The following is a 13,840-nucleotide window of genomic DNA, read 5'->3' as shown; positions in this document are numbered from 1 at the left end:
AGACCTGCTACGGTGGTATGCATGAGGCCTAAAGGTGCCTTCAAATGGCGGTGTCCGTTTTGCAAACCATTGATCCGTGACACACAGACAACGGCCGCGTGCACACCAAAGGGCTTCCTGGTCCATGATGCTGCAAAAGACAGGATACTCTTTGGCCACAACATGCAGATCACTAGCCTACTGAAGTCAATGGGTCGCACGCTGTCGGTGTTCATGATTTGCGGATCTTGTGGCCTTGTGTTCATAGCAAGATATGTTTCTTAGCAGCTAGAACCATAGAGAATCTATGGCCCCAACAGACTGATATGTTATAGATGTAACTTCTATTACAAGCCATCAAGCTTTGCACCACATGAATCTCTATGGATGCACAGAGGAGATGCTTATGTACCAGTGGGGTTGGCTGTCCAGGTTTGGTCTGTGCAAGGCTGATGACTGGCTGCTGTAATGTGTTCGTGACGGTGGCAGTGGTCTTGCCGGCTGTGCGTTGCACAGAGCTGTTTAACATCACTGCGGTGAGGGCGGTGGTGGCCTGCGTTGGGGGCTGTTGCTGCTGACTCTGTTGAATGAAGGCTGCAGAGTCTGGCGTCAGTTGGCGCAAGGCTGGGAGGCTCCTCTGAAGAAAAGAAGAGAAAAGGGGGATATAAGCAGGGGGAGATTTGACAACATAACATGTTTCATACAATGTGGTGTCTATGCATGCAGCCTGTAATTCCAATAAGGCGATCAGACCTGGAGAACAGGCTCACCTTCAGAAAAGGCACAAGGTAAGGTTGAGGTGAAGAATTTAGTTCTCTGTATAACCTACTGGTGAAGTCTTCAGCTTCGATTTTCCCATCCTATGAGAAGAACAAAATAAGCTTGGTTATTTGCATTTTATTATTACTAAGGGTACTTTAGCGTTTTTTTTGCAGATCTGTCATGGATCTGCAAAAATGCTTCTGTTACAATAATACAACCGCATGCATCCGTCATGAATGGATCTGGTTGCGTTATGTCTTATATATAGCCATGACGGATCCGTCTTGCTCCGCACCACATCGTGGACAGAAAAACGCTGCAGGAAGCAATTTGGTATCCGCCTCCAGAGAGGGATGGTGACTGAAAGGAGGCAAACTGAGCGGATCCTTTTCCATTCAGAATGCATTAGGGCAAAACTGATCCATTTTGGACCGCTTGTGAGAACCCTGAACGGATCTCAGGAATGGAAAGCCAACACACTAGTGTGAAACTAGCCAAAGATCACATAAGACAGTAAAGTTTGTGTAGTACACATTCACACAGGAGATTGTGGTCCAGGAACAGCTATCCGTGTGACGTCCGTATTTTCTGGACCGACCACGGTTCGGCTGACCAGAACTCTCTGCATCCTGGGCATCTATGACGCCGAGAACTCCAGCCCGACTGTAGGTTTACTGCACTGTACTTTATGCTGTGCGTGCAGGAGAGGAGAAGCAGTGAGTTCAGATCTGGGACCACACTCACCCGTGTGAGTAGCTTAAAGGGGTTGTCCGGGTTCAGAGCTGAACCCGGGCATTCCCGTAATTTCACCCAGGCAGCCCCCATGATGTTAGCATCGGAGCATTTCACGCTGGATCACGCAGGGCAAGGGCTCATTTATTTACAATAACACACTGCCGGGCGGAGGCTTCTGCCCAGAAGTGTATTCGGTGACGTTACCGGCTCTGATGGGTGGGCTTTTGTGCCACCCTAGCCGTTTTACAGGCTAGCGCAGCACTAAAGCCCGCCCATCAGTGCTGGTGACATCACCGGGTTCACTGCTGGGCAGAATCCTCCGCCTGGCAGCTCAATGGAGAGCCCAGTACGTCACCGGAACTCAAAAAAATGCCTTTGCCCTGCGCGATTTAGCATCGGAGTATGAACTGCGCGGATGCTTAAGTCAGGGGGGCTGCCGGGGTGAAAATGGGGATTTGTCTGGGTTCAGCTCTGAACCCGGACAACCCCTTTAAAAGGCGTTTCCCCATCTTACACTGTTAGAATATGCCAGCACTTTATCATAAATGGGGGTCTGACCGCCGGGACCCTCACTGACCTGTCACAAAATGCTGTGAGACGTCAGCCGAAGGTTAGGCCCAGATGTTGCAGATACGCTGCAGATTTTCCATTGCATTAAGCCAAAAAAATATTTAAAAAAATCAACAGTGTATTTCAGTACCAGCAAAGGGGATAAGATTTTACAAAGTCTCATCCACACCATGGGGCAAAAGTCCACAGTGGAAATTGACCTGCGGTGGGGATTCTAAAGCGTGCAGCACGTCCACTTATGCTGCAGATAATCCATTGTGGAATTCACTCTTCACAGTACATGGTGCGAGATCTGTAGAAAAAATCTGTGGCAAATTCACATATAAATCACAGAGATTTTTTCCACTGAATTTACATCCCATGTGAACGTACCCCCAAAGCCAGTGTAAAGAACCTGGTGCAGGGCTACACAGTCCGTCTGAGAGCTTTAGGGTACGTTCAGATTTGGGCTTCCTGATCCAGTAGTCTGTTCTGGCAAAGGAAAAGACTACAGAGTTTCATTATAACTGGCAAAGCTGGATAATGCTGTTCATTGTCGGACCCCTTTGACTATAATGGGACCCGGCCGGTTTCCAGCGTCAATGCCAGGTTTCGGCCGGACAAAAAGCAGGGCATGCAGCGATTTTTGTCTGGAAAGTTTCCGGCATGAGTGCTGGATCCCAGTCGGTTCCCATTATAGTCAATGGGGTCCAAGAGTGAACAGCAGCATAAGGCTATGCTGGATAGGTGAAATATAGTAGTCTGATCCTCTGCCAGAACACACTACCGGATCAATCAGCACAGATGTGAACATTGCATCAAAGGTGATCAGGCTTCAATTTCATGGTGCCCTATATGAGAGCAGCATACCACAGCATTAGACCAGCCGGTTTCAGCGGTGTGTCGCTCAAGAGCTAAACTGATGTGGTTGCCATAAAGAAGCCTGAACCTGGAAAAGAGTCATGGCTACTGAGAAGAGTCATGACGGTTCATGATCTCCTGCTCTTCCGCCCACCTGCTGCTGATTAACAGTCTTCTCCTTAGTTTTCCCCTTACGAGAGAACTGTCAATCATCAGCATGTGGGCAGAAGAGATCATGAACAGCCATGTCTCTTTTCCAGACGGGCCTGCGATGATTATGATGCTGGTTCTCAGCAATCTATTACTTTTAACCCAGGAGTAACACATCACTGAAATCAGCTCGTCAGAAACTACGTTATACTGCCATCAATAAGGGAAGCATAAAGTTGATGACAGGTTTCCTTTAAAGGGTAACTGTCATATATATTATTATTTTTTATGTAATTGGATTGGTCTGACTAAGTTTACCCTAGTTCCCTAATTAATACTTTTGTATAGGTATTGAATTACCTAGTAATTGCAGCATGTTCTTTCCTCCCCCAGGCATTTCAGTGGTGCGGCTAGGTGTCCTCTGTCTCCTATCTTCTATATACAGAAGACGGAGGACATAGTAGTGGGCAGTCCTGAACGCTGTGTGCGCGCTCCCATCGAACCGGGATAGTCTTATTAAACAAGTGGTAGGTGAACACAATAATTGGTGATTATGGATTATCACCACAGCAGCAACAACATATAGGAAAATATAACGGTTATCCTTTAGGTTTACACCATATTAACGATCAGTAAATCTGCCCCATTATCTGAAAACTTTACCACCCAGAAAACTCCTACAATTAAAGTTCATTGATCATACAGACAGACAGTAGGAGCCTGCAGTATATGACGGCTTACCAGCAGATTCTGCACGAGTTCTTTTACATTAGCTGCTGTCTCAGAGGACTGTTTACCCGATGAAGCCAGCTTAATTAACGTAGATAAAAAATTCTTACATTTCTTCACATTTTCCATGGTTTCCTGTGGAAAGATACATCTGTACATGAATTACTCCATACCATGTAAAGCTGCAATAGTAAAAGCTACAGACACAACCTTGTGCGCATACATTTCCAGGAGTATGTAAAAGCAGACATGATAATTCAGCACATGGTCCAATTGTCCCACATAATCAAGAAGCAGGAGTGATCTACAGCTCAGGGTGCATTCACATCGCCGTTCAGCTTTCCGTTCTTCTGATCCGTCAGAAGAAGAGAGAGAGAAAAAAAACAAACAGGATCCTGTTGCATCAGTTTGAACCATTTGTGTCTTGAGACTTTTTTTTTCCCCGTCTAAAAAACAGAAGTCCATCATCTCAGATGTAAATGGCTCAAACTGATAACAGGATAATTTTTTTTTTTTTTACAGGATCCTGTATAGGTTTTTTTCTCCCTCTCTTCTTCTGATGGATCAGAAGAAAGGCAAGCTAAACGGAGATGTTAACGCACCCTTAAGAAGAAAAAAGTCTAACCATACTGTAGTCTTCAGCACCCCAAATCCCAGAAAAATGCAGTTTCACTTTGTAAATACATGGACTGATCTCTGACGTTAGTTATCACTGCATTCTGAAAACCAGAACTTCTTAATGCTGCTGCCAATGTAACATTTTGCTCTTGTGTTTTTTTCCAAAGGGGAGGGGGGGGGCTGCAGGTGATTTCAGAAAATTATAATATCTGCAATTATTGCATTGGGTTTATTAGCATTTATGATGCAGTGTAAACAGTGCATTCATTTTACAGTATGGGTTCTTCCCAGAAGGTAACTTTAGACATGAATAGAGTAAAAAAAAATAAAAAAAATGATATATTATTATATGCACTGTCTGCAATGTGATTTCCGTTTATAGCTGGACTTATAAAGAGGTCCATTGAGCATGCTGCACTATGCCCGCCATTAAAAGTGACAAACCCCAAAGGTAATGCCAAACACAGATGTGAATATAGCCTTATTCCGAATAGGTACAATAAAGAGCGTTAAAGTTACATAAATAGGCTTGTGCAGCTTCATAGGTCCCATACATACTGCACTCGAGCCGTGGGACCGCACGTGGCTTTCCACTAATTGTGGTGCTTCAGCTTTACTTCCCATGCTTTGACAGTGGAAGTACAAATGAAACGTGTGGATACAGAGGTTCAGCCAAAACATGTGCAGGTACCATTAGTTACATATTACAGCACATCAGTAAGGTCTTGCTTAATTATATACCACATTTACCTAACAGTTCAGCTAATTAAAGGGGTTTTCTGGGTGTTTGGTGGAGGTCCGACTCCCAGCACCCTCGCCGATCAGCTGTCTGAACACGCTGCATTGCTCCTCCTACCTCAGTGACGTCACATTCATCAGTTACATGGCCTAGGCCAGGGATGGCCAACCTGCGGCCCTCCAGCTGTTGCAAAACTACAACTCCCAGCATGCCCAGACTGCCTACAGCTACCAGCCTACAGCAGTGGGAGTTGTAGTTTTACAACAGCTGGAGAGCCGCAGGTTGGCCATCCCTGGCCTAGGCGCAGCTCAAAGTGAATGAGGCAAATTTACAATACAAAGCACATCCACCTTCCAATGAATGGTATGCTGCGAGGAAGTCACAGCGCTGACTGGAGCACCGCGGACTCTTCAGCTGATCGGCGGGAAGGGCGGGGGGGGTTGGGCCCCCACTGATCAGATACTGATGACATATTCTGAGGGTAGTAATACAATATATAAATCGGCACTGCGGTTTGAAGTAGAGTAGCGGTGCACCTATTCTGAGGGTAGGTCATCAATATTAAACACCTGGAAAACCCCTTTAAGTCTTAGGACTGGTAGAGAGGTGAATGAACACTGATATTAATTTGCAGAAATATAGTTCCATAAAGAGAATTTCTTTTTCATATTTATTGTTCATATTCCCCCTTTTAGCAACTCCATGCTCTGCACAATCATTGCTTGTTTACTCAATAGGACGTCCATGTTCACCAACATCTGCACCTACAATACCTCTACATGTCATTAGTAGTAGCCACATAATAAAGACAGTGCATCATAAATACAGGAACATCTGATAGTTACAGCTTTATGCAAGGCAAATTATTTCTTTTACAGGAGGGGGTTTGAGGCTGGACAAATCTAGCTTTCTGATCTGAAAAGGACTAGCCAGCATAGCCGGCCAGGCGCATATACTCTGGATGGCAAAGCAGAGTACAACTAGCTTCTCTAAGGTTCCATATAGTAAATGGGGCAGCTGTATTTATTACTGCATGCTGCCATCTTGTGGTCAGAAAATAAACCACAACCAAAAGCTTTTGTGAGTGTTCTTTTTAGGATTTTACTTAACCATCTGCCATGTTTGCCTATATAGTTTAAGAAATATAATGGTTTAACCATATAATAAACATAGAGATGGTTCACTGCAATCTAAACTGGCTTATTGTCCTAGATCCCCGACTACATTAAAAAGGGATCCAACAGCAGAACGGTATTAGAGCCAGCTTTACGCACAATGAATCTGAAATTTGTTTTTCTCAGCTGAACTATTACCACTTGAATTTTCAGGCCTAAAAGCTGATGCTCCACTATGGAGCAATTAAGGTCAGGTGGAGTGATGTCATAGGGACCTTATTTGTATTCTAAGGGCTCATACAGACGGCCGTATGTTTAATTCTGCATTTTTGCAAAAACGGGTGCGGACCCATTCATTTCAATGGGGCCGTAAAAGATGCAAACAGTACACAGTGTGCTCTCCGCATCCGTTCCGCGGCACCGCAAAAAATATAGAGCATGTCCTATTCTTGTCCGCAATTGCGGACAAGAATAGGCATTTTCGATGAGAGTGACGGCCAAGTGCGGTCCGCAATTTGCGGAACACACATGGGCCGGTATCTGTGTTGTGCGGATCTGCAATTTGTGGACCGCAAAACATATATGGCCGTCTGAATAAGCCCTAATGAAGACCCTTTAACTAACTGCTTTTAGTAGGTTTCCTGTACAGAGATCAGAAACATGGGGTGTCACCCAGAACATTTCATTTAGTAATATTTTAGTGGCACAAAGACATTGTCCAGGTCAATAAAATAAAAATATTCGAATAAATTTCTAATAAGTTATCCCAGCAAGCCGCAAGTATATAGATGAACCATCATATGGGGAAAGACTGTTTCTCCCCACCCATGCACTAGATTGCAATTTAGAATCAAGAGCAATCTGGAATCCTACACAGGGCACCATCATTTCAGATGGTGCAGATCTACAATTAATGAAGCCTTAGCTGGGTTGCAGTATTGGGCTTTTTGTACCGTGGTGGCTGTCGTAGGGGTAGCGGCTCCTTGCACCGGTCTCTGAGGAGTTCCAGTCTGTACGGCCGTTGCTGTCCCCAAAGTGGCAGTTTGTGGTGTGCTGCCGAGTACTATCTGATTCTGCGCAGAAGAAACAACACGCACATTATAACTGGCAAATAGGCATAATGTCGCCACTCAGCCAGTCACACACAAAACAGTTACAAGAAGATTCCCTAAGAAGTGCTGGCATTAATCTACCGCACCAGCTAGGTTACACAGACATTGGTCCTTATGGGTATACTGCCAGCTGTATGGAAGAAGTATAAGATTCCAGTATATTAAGTCACACAGCTGCATCCCAATGTAACCCTTGCCCCTTCTTTTACAGATCCTAGCTCAAGTAACTGACTATATACTGAATATTTATCTACTTAGAAAAAAGTAAACCTCTGAATTCTTCAGTTTGCCTTACCCCTTGGACACCACTAGGTGGCAGACACACACCACAAACTGATAACATTTGCTAAAGTAATCACTTCTTTTATATTGCTTTGAAAAAGAAAAAAATATAATAATAATAATAATAATAATAATAATAACAACAACAATAAGACACACATACACACATATTAAATTGTAAATGATGTATGTTGGATGATCATGCAGAGCAATCCATGCCAGAAGATGGTTGTTGTGACAAAAAGGAATCAGGGGAAAATGATCAATAGATATAAACAGCTTTATATGCGGCCAGCAGTATTGTGATGTCATCTGAGATAAAAATCTGTTTTTTGAAGACAAAAAAATAAATACAAATATTTAGCCATTCAGAGGAGCGTTCCAAGAGTCAAACACTGATGGCGACATCCTCAGAGCAGGATATCAATGTTTGAATAGTGGGGGCAGGCCGCGTATGGGGGATGTGCCTTTGCACTGCTCATCAGTAACATTCAAGTGTCTGTGGGATTTCGACCCCCAGGAACCTGCTAACACGGATTATCATAAAAGGTAGGCCATCAATATTTGACTCCCAGAAAACACCGTTAACCTTGTAATAACTTTACCATCTCAGTGCGGATATTAAGTTATTTCACGTTTCAGAATTCCGCCTGTTGCCCTTGGAAACAAACAGCAGTTTTGCTCCACCCCTGCTGTGACCTAAGAATTTAGGGCAGGGTTAAGCCAACCTCCGGCACTCCAGCTGTTCTGAAACTACAACTCCCAGAATCCTCATTTCACTTCTACAGAAGTTACAAGAATAGCAGAGTAAGTGTGCATGCTGGGAGTTGTAGTTTCACAGCACCTGGCGTGCCAAAGGTTGCTGATCCCTGACTTAGAGGGGAGAATTATCAAAACTGACGTAAAAGGAAAACTTTCCAAAAGAGCGCTGAAAAATGTAAAGTTCTACTTTACGCCAGTTTTGATAAATCTCCCCCTTAGTGCGGTACCTGGGCCACCACACTGCACTGCTCTTTGGTAATAGGAAAGCAACAGCTAAAGGCTGCAGTCACATTGACGTTCTGGTTTCCATAGTTCTGCTCAGTTACAGGAGCAGAACAGAACTAATGGAAGCACCAGATCAGTCACAGTGGACACACTGACTATGGCCTCATTCACACGGCCAGTGGGTTTTGCGGTCCGCAAATTGCGGATCCACAAAACATGGATGGTGTCCGTGTGCGTCCCGCCATTTGCGGAACAGCATGGACAGCCATTGATATAACTGCCAGGTTATATTTTTTATGTGGACCACAGAACGGATGCAGACAGCACACGGAGTGCTGTCCGTATCTTTTGCGGCCCCATTGAAGTGAATGGGTCTGCATCCAAGCCGCAAAAAATGCGGCTCGGGTGCGGACCAAATCAACGATCGTGTGCATGAGGCCTATAGGGGAGTCTACCATGTTTCGGTCATGCCACCCAGCATTGTACTGCACAAAATAGCGCAGCATGACTCTAGTATTTTGCCCTGCATTTTTTTATGGATTTTCCAGACACATGTGAATGCGACACATGTGAATGCGGGTATCTAACAGCCCCCATTGATCAGCTGTTCCAGTCTAGCTCAGGCGTCGGCAGTTGCCAGAAACAAATAGCTCCATCCATTGTGTTGCGGATTCAGTTGGTTACAGCAGCACTGCTCCCACTGACTGAATGGGAGCAGTGCTGCAGTAATCAGCTCATAGTGGACGAAGCTGTCTATTTTTGGCAAAGCAGTTACACTGAAACAGCTGACAAGAGTACAGAGTGTCAGAGGCCCACCAATCAGATATTGATGGACTACCCTGAGGATAGGTCATCAATAACAAAATCCTGGAATACCCCTTCAAGGAAAACATTTAAACCTTTAATGTACATGTTGTAAATTATTCCAGGTTGGTGTTTTCCTTTAAGACAGGCAGCAGGTATTGCAATATGAACTTGTAAGGCCAGGTTCACACAGAGGACTGTGCTGCAACTGAGAATAGCACCAGTAGCGTTGAGGAAAAACAGCATAAGGCTGAACTCACACATGCAGTTTTGTGGCAGTTTTTTTAGTTAAGGCAAGGAGTGGATAATAGAGAAATCAGAAATAGAAAAGGAAGGACTTATATGTCTCCTTCCCACTGGAATAACCTCTGGTTTTGGCTGCAATTTCAGCATAATAATTCCCAGTCTGAACTTGGCTTAAACAATAATAGAAATACAGAAAATTGTATCTTTCTATAACATTGAAATTAAGACTTCACGGGTAAAATCTTGAAAGAATTTCAGGAATAACTCCAGCATTCCTAATGGTGATGACATCATAATGCTGTGCCCTGGATGTGCAGACACATGAATGAGCAAAGCGTGACCCATATGCATAGTGCAAAACTTCCATGGTGACTCAGTATTAGGAGGATGGAGAAGACTCACCTGTACAACAGGGGGCCGCTGTAGTGTGGTGGTGGGTTGCATGGTGGTTGGTGTCTGAGACACTTGCTTGATGATGGTAGTTGGCGTTACCTGCCTTGCCAATAGGGGTGCTCCGGGAGACTGCACATCAGAAAAGTGAAAATATTGAGATACGGGTTGTCACTCACTGTAGATGTCATAGAAAGATAACACATTTCTTATTATGTCCCTTAAAGGGGTTGTCCAAGTTATTTTTATAGATGACCTATAGGTCATCAATATCAGATCGGTGGGGGTCCAACACCCGGCACTCCCACTGATCAGCTCGTTGAAGAGAAGGCATGCGCTGTGCCAGAGCTGCTTTCTCTTCATTGGCTAAAGGCTGGCATTGCACATTGTTACATGGTAGCCAGGTGCTATGCAATTTCTGAAACAGCGCCCCCATGTGCCGGGGCCCTCACAGGTAATATACATACCCCGCTCCACCGCATCAAATCAAACCCTTCTACTGTGTATTTCCAAAGCGAGCACTAAACACTGTATTCTCTAATACTAATCCCTCAGCCTGATGATTGGATTATGTTGTGCTAGTGAACATACCTGCACCGCAGAGATCTGCACCGGCGGGGCACTGGTAGGAGTAGCGGGACGAGTGGCCATTGCATTCTGAGCTTGTGACTGGGCCTGTGCTTGAACCTGAGCCTGCATCTGTGCCAGAGCCTGCTGGGGGATCATTAACAACTGACCATTCTCACTCCGAACAAGGACCATCCCTGAAAGAAAAGAGACGTTCAACCAGAACTCTTTATAATAAACATAGCAGTGTTAAATGTCTGTGCTCATAGCTGCCCTGGCAACTGCCAATCATCAGAGCACCAAAGGCGACCCAAAAAATAAAAATACTGCATACATGAGTAAAAGTTAGAATCTGCAGACACAAATTAGTCATTTCCAGGGTCTTTCCATGCAGGGCAATGACATCAGGGCCGTGTTATGAAGCAAGAGCTAAACAAACGAGTCTGGCGCAACTCTCAGACGCAGGATACTTCGAGATAGATATAGATAGATAGATATAGATATATATATATATATATATATATATATATATATATATATATATATATATATATATATCTATCTATATCTATCTATAGTCTACACACCCCTGTTAATGTCAGGTTTCTGTGATGTAAAAAAAATGACAAAAATCATTTCAGCTACTTTCACACCTGCATTCGGGGCTCCGCTCGTGAGCTCCGTTTGAAGGGGCTCACAAGCGGCCCCGAACTCCGTACTGCCCTAATGCATTCTGAGTGGACGCGGATCAGCTCAGAATGCATCAGTCTGGCAGCGTTCAGCCTCCGCTCAGCAGGTGGACACCTGAACGCTGCTTGCAGCGTTCGGGTGTCCGCCTGGCCGCGCGGAGGCGAGCGGATCCGTCCAGACTTACAATGTAAGTCAATGGGGACGGATCCGTTTGAAGATGACACCATATGGCTCAATCTTCAAACGGATCCGTCCCCCATTGACTTTCAATGTAAAGTCTGGACTGATCCGTTCAGGCTACTTTCACACTTAGAAATTTTTCTAAGTTATAATGCAGACGGATCCGTTCTGAACGGATGCAAACGTCTGCATTATAGGAGCGGATCCGTCTGATGAAACATCAGACGGACCCGCTCCGAACGCTAGTGTGAAAGTAGCCTAATGTGACCTATAAACTGTACAACTCAATTGAAAAACAGAATGAAATCTTTTAGGTGGAGGGAAGAAGAAAAAAGAAAACCTAAAATAATGTAGTTGCATAAGTGTGCACACCCTCTTATAACTGGGGATGTAGCTGTGTTCAGAATTAAGCAATCACATTCAAAATCATGTTAAATAGGTGTCAGCATACACGTGCCATCATTTACAGTGCCTCTGATTAACCCCAAATAAAGTTCAGCTGCTCTAGTTGGTCTTTCCTGACATTTTCTTAGTCGCATCCCACAGCAAGAGCCATGGTCCACAGAGAGCTTCCAAAGCATCAGAGGGATCTCATTGGTAAAAGGTATCAGTCAGGAGAAGGGTACAAAAGAATTTCCAAGGCATTAGATATACCATGGAACACAGTGAAGACAGTCATCATCAAGTGGAGAAAATATGGCACAACAGTGACTTTACCAAGAACTGGACGTCCCTCCAAAATTGATGAAAAGACGAGAGGAAAACTGGTCTGGGAGGCTACCAAGAGGCCTACAGCAACATTAAAGGAGCTGCAGGAATATGGGGTAGAGTGGCAAGACGAAAGCCTTTTCTTACAAAGAAAAACATCCAAGCCAGGCTACATTTGGCAAAACCAGATCTGAAGTCTCCTAAAAGCATGTGGGAAAAGGTGTTATGATCTGATGAAGCCAAGGTTGAACTTTTTGGCCATAATTCCAAAAGATATATGTTTGGTGCAAAAACTACACTGCACATCACCAAAAGAACACCATACCCACAGTGAAGCATGGTGGTGGCAGCATCATGCCAAGGGGCTGTTTTTCTTCAGCTGGAACTGGGGCCTTAGTTAAAAGGGGTTCTGCACTTTGTTTAAACTGATGATCTATCCTCTGGATAGATCAGCATCTAATCGGCAGGGGTCCGACACCCGGGACCCCCACTGATCAGCTGTTTGAGAAGGCAGCGGCGCTCCAGCAGTGCCGCGGCCTTCTCGCGGTTTACCGCCGGCCCAGCAACGTCACGACTAGTATCAACTTGCCTGGGCGGGGCTAAGCTCTGTTCACTTGAATGGAGTTTAGCCCCGCCCAGGCAAGTTGATACTAATCGTGACGTCACTGGGCCGGCAGGAAACAGTGAGAAGGCAGCGGTGCTGCTGTAGTGCCACTGCCTTCTCAAACAGCTGACATCCGGGACCCCCGCCGATCAGACGCTGATGATCTATCCAGAGGATAGATCATCAGTTTAAACAAAGTGCAGAACCCCTTTAAGCTAGAGGGAATTATGAACAGTTCCAAATACCAGTCAATATTGGCACAAAACCTTCAGGCTTCGGCTAGAAAGCTGAACATGAAGAGGAACTTTATCTTTCAGCATGACAACGACCCAAAGCAAACATCCAAATCAACAAAGGAATGGCTTCACCAGAAGAAGATTAAAGTTTTGGAATAACCCAGCCAGAGCCCAGACCTGAATCCAATTGAAAATCTGTGGGGTGATCTGAAGAGGGCTGTGCACAGGAGATGCCCTCGCAATCTGACAGATTTGGAGTGTTTTTGCAAAGAAGAGTGGGCAAATCTTGCCAAGCCATGCTGACTCATACCCAAAAAGACTGAGTGCTGTAATAAAATCAAAAGGTGCTTCAAAAAAGTATTAGTTTAAGGGTGTGCACACTTATACAATATATATATATATATATATATATATATATATACATACATATACACACACACACACACACACACACACACACACACACACACATACACATATATATATATACATATACACACACATACACACACACACACTAGCAGAAGGACCCGGCTTTGCACGGGTATATTATTTCATTTAACGTTTGTGTGCGTCGTTATCGACAGTATCCCCCATAATAGTGACCCCGCCCCCTTAACAGTGAACTCCACAGCCCTTCACCCCTTAACACTGCCCCCCCCCCCCACAGTCCCCAGCCTCCTTAAAATGGGACCTCCACAGCAGCCCGCCGTTTAACAGTGAGTTTCACAGCACCCCACTCTCTTGACACTGACCTCCTCAGGGGCCCGCCCCCTTAACAGTCACCTATACAGCAC

General features: G+C 44.8%; 1 protein-coding gene across 3 annotated transcripts in view; it reads right to left on the bottom strand.

The window, feature by feature from the left end:
- TAF4 (TATA-box binding protein associated factor 4) overlaps positions 1–13,840 on the bottom strand; it is an 86,337-nt gene that overhangs the window by 20,900 nt on the left and 51,597 nt on the right. For 2 of the 3 annotated variants that reach the window (XM_040435792.1, XM_040435793.1), the window contains 6 exons: positions 10,650–10,822; positions 10,071–10,190; positions 7,191–7,310; positions 3,778–3,900; positions 750–839; positions 392–616 (listed from right to left, as the gene is read on the bottom strand). In XM_040435792.1, coding sequence (XP_040291726.1) covers positions 392–616; positions 750–839; positions 3,778–3,900; positions 7,191–7,310; positions 10,071–10,190; positions 10,650–10,822 — 851 coding nt within the window. The remainder of the gene's footprint in view (positions 1–391; positions 617–749; positions 840–3,777; positions 3,901–7,190; positions 7,311–10,070; positions 10,191–10,649; positions 10,823–13,840) is intronic. The other variant, XM_040435794.1, reaches the window with a different exon arrangement.

Source organism: Bufo bufo, chromosome 6, assembly GCF_905171765.1.
Source record: "Bufo bufo chromosome 6, aBufBuf1.1, whole genome shotgun sequence".
Lineage (NCBI taxonomy): Eukaryota > Metazoa > Chordata > Amphibia > Anura > Bufonidae > Bufo > Bufo bufo.
Note: the sequence above shows the minus strand (reverse complement) of the source record. Positions and strands in the feature narration are given on the sequence as shown.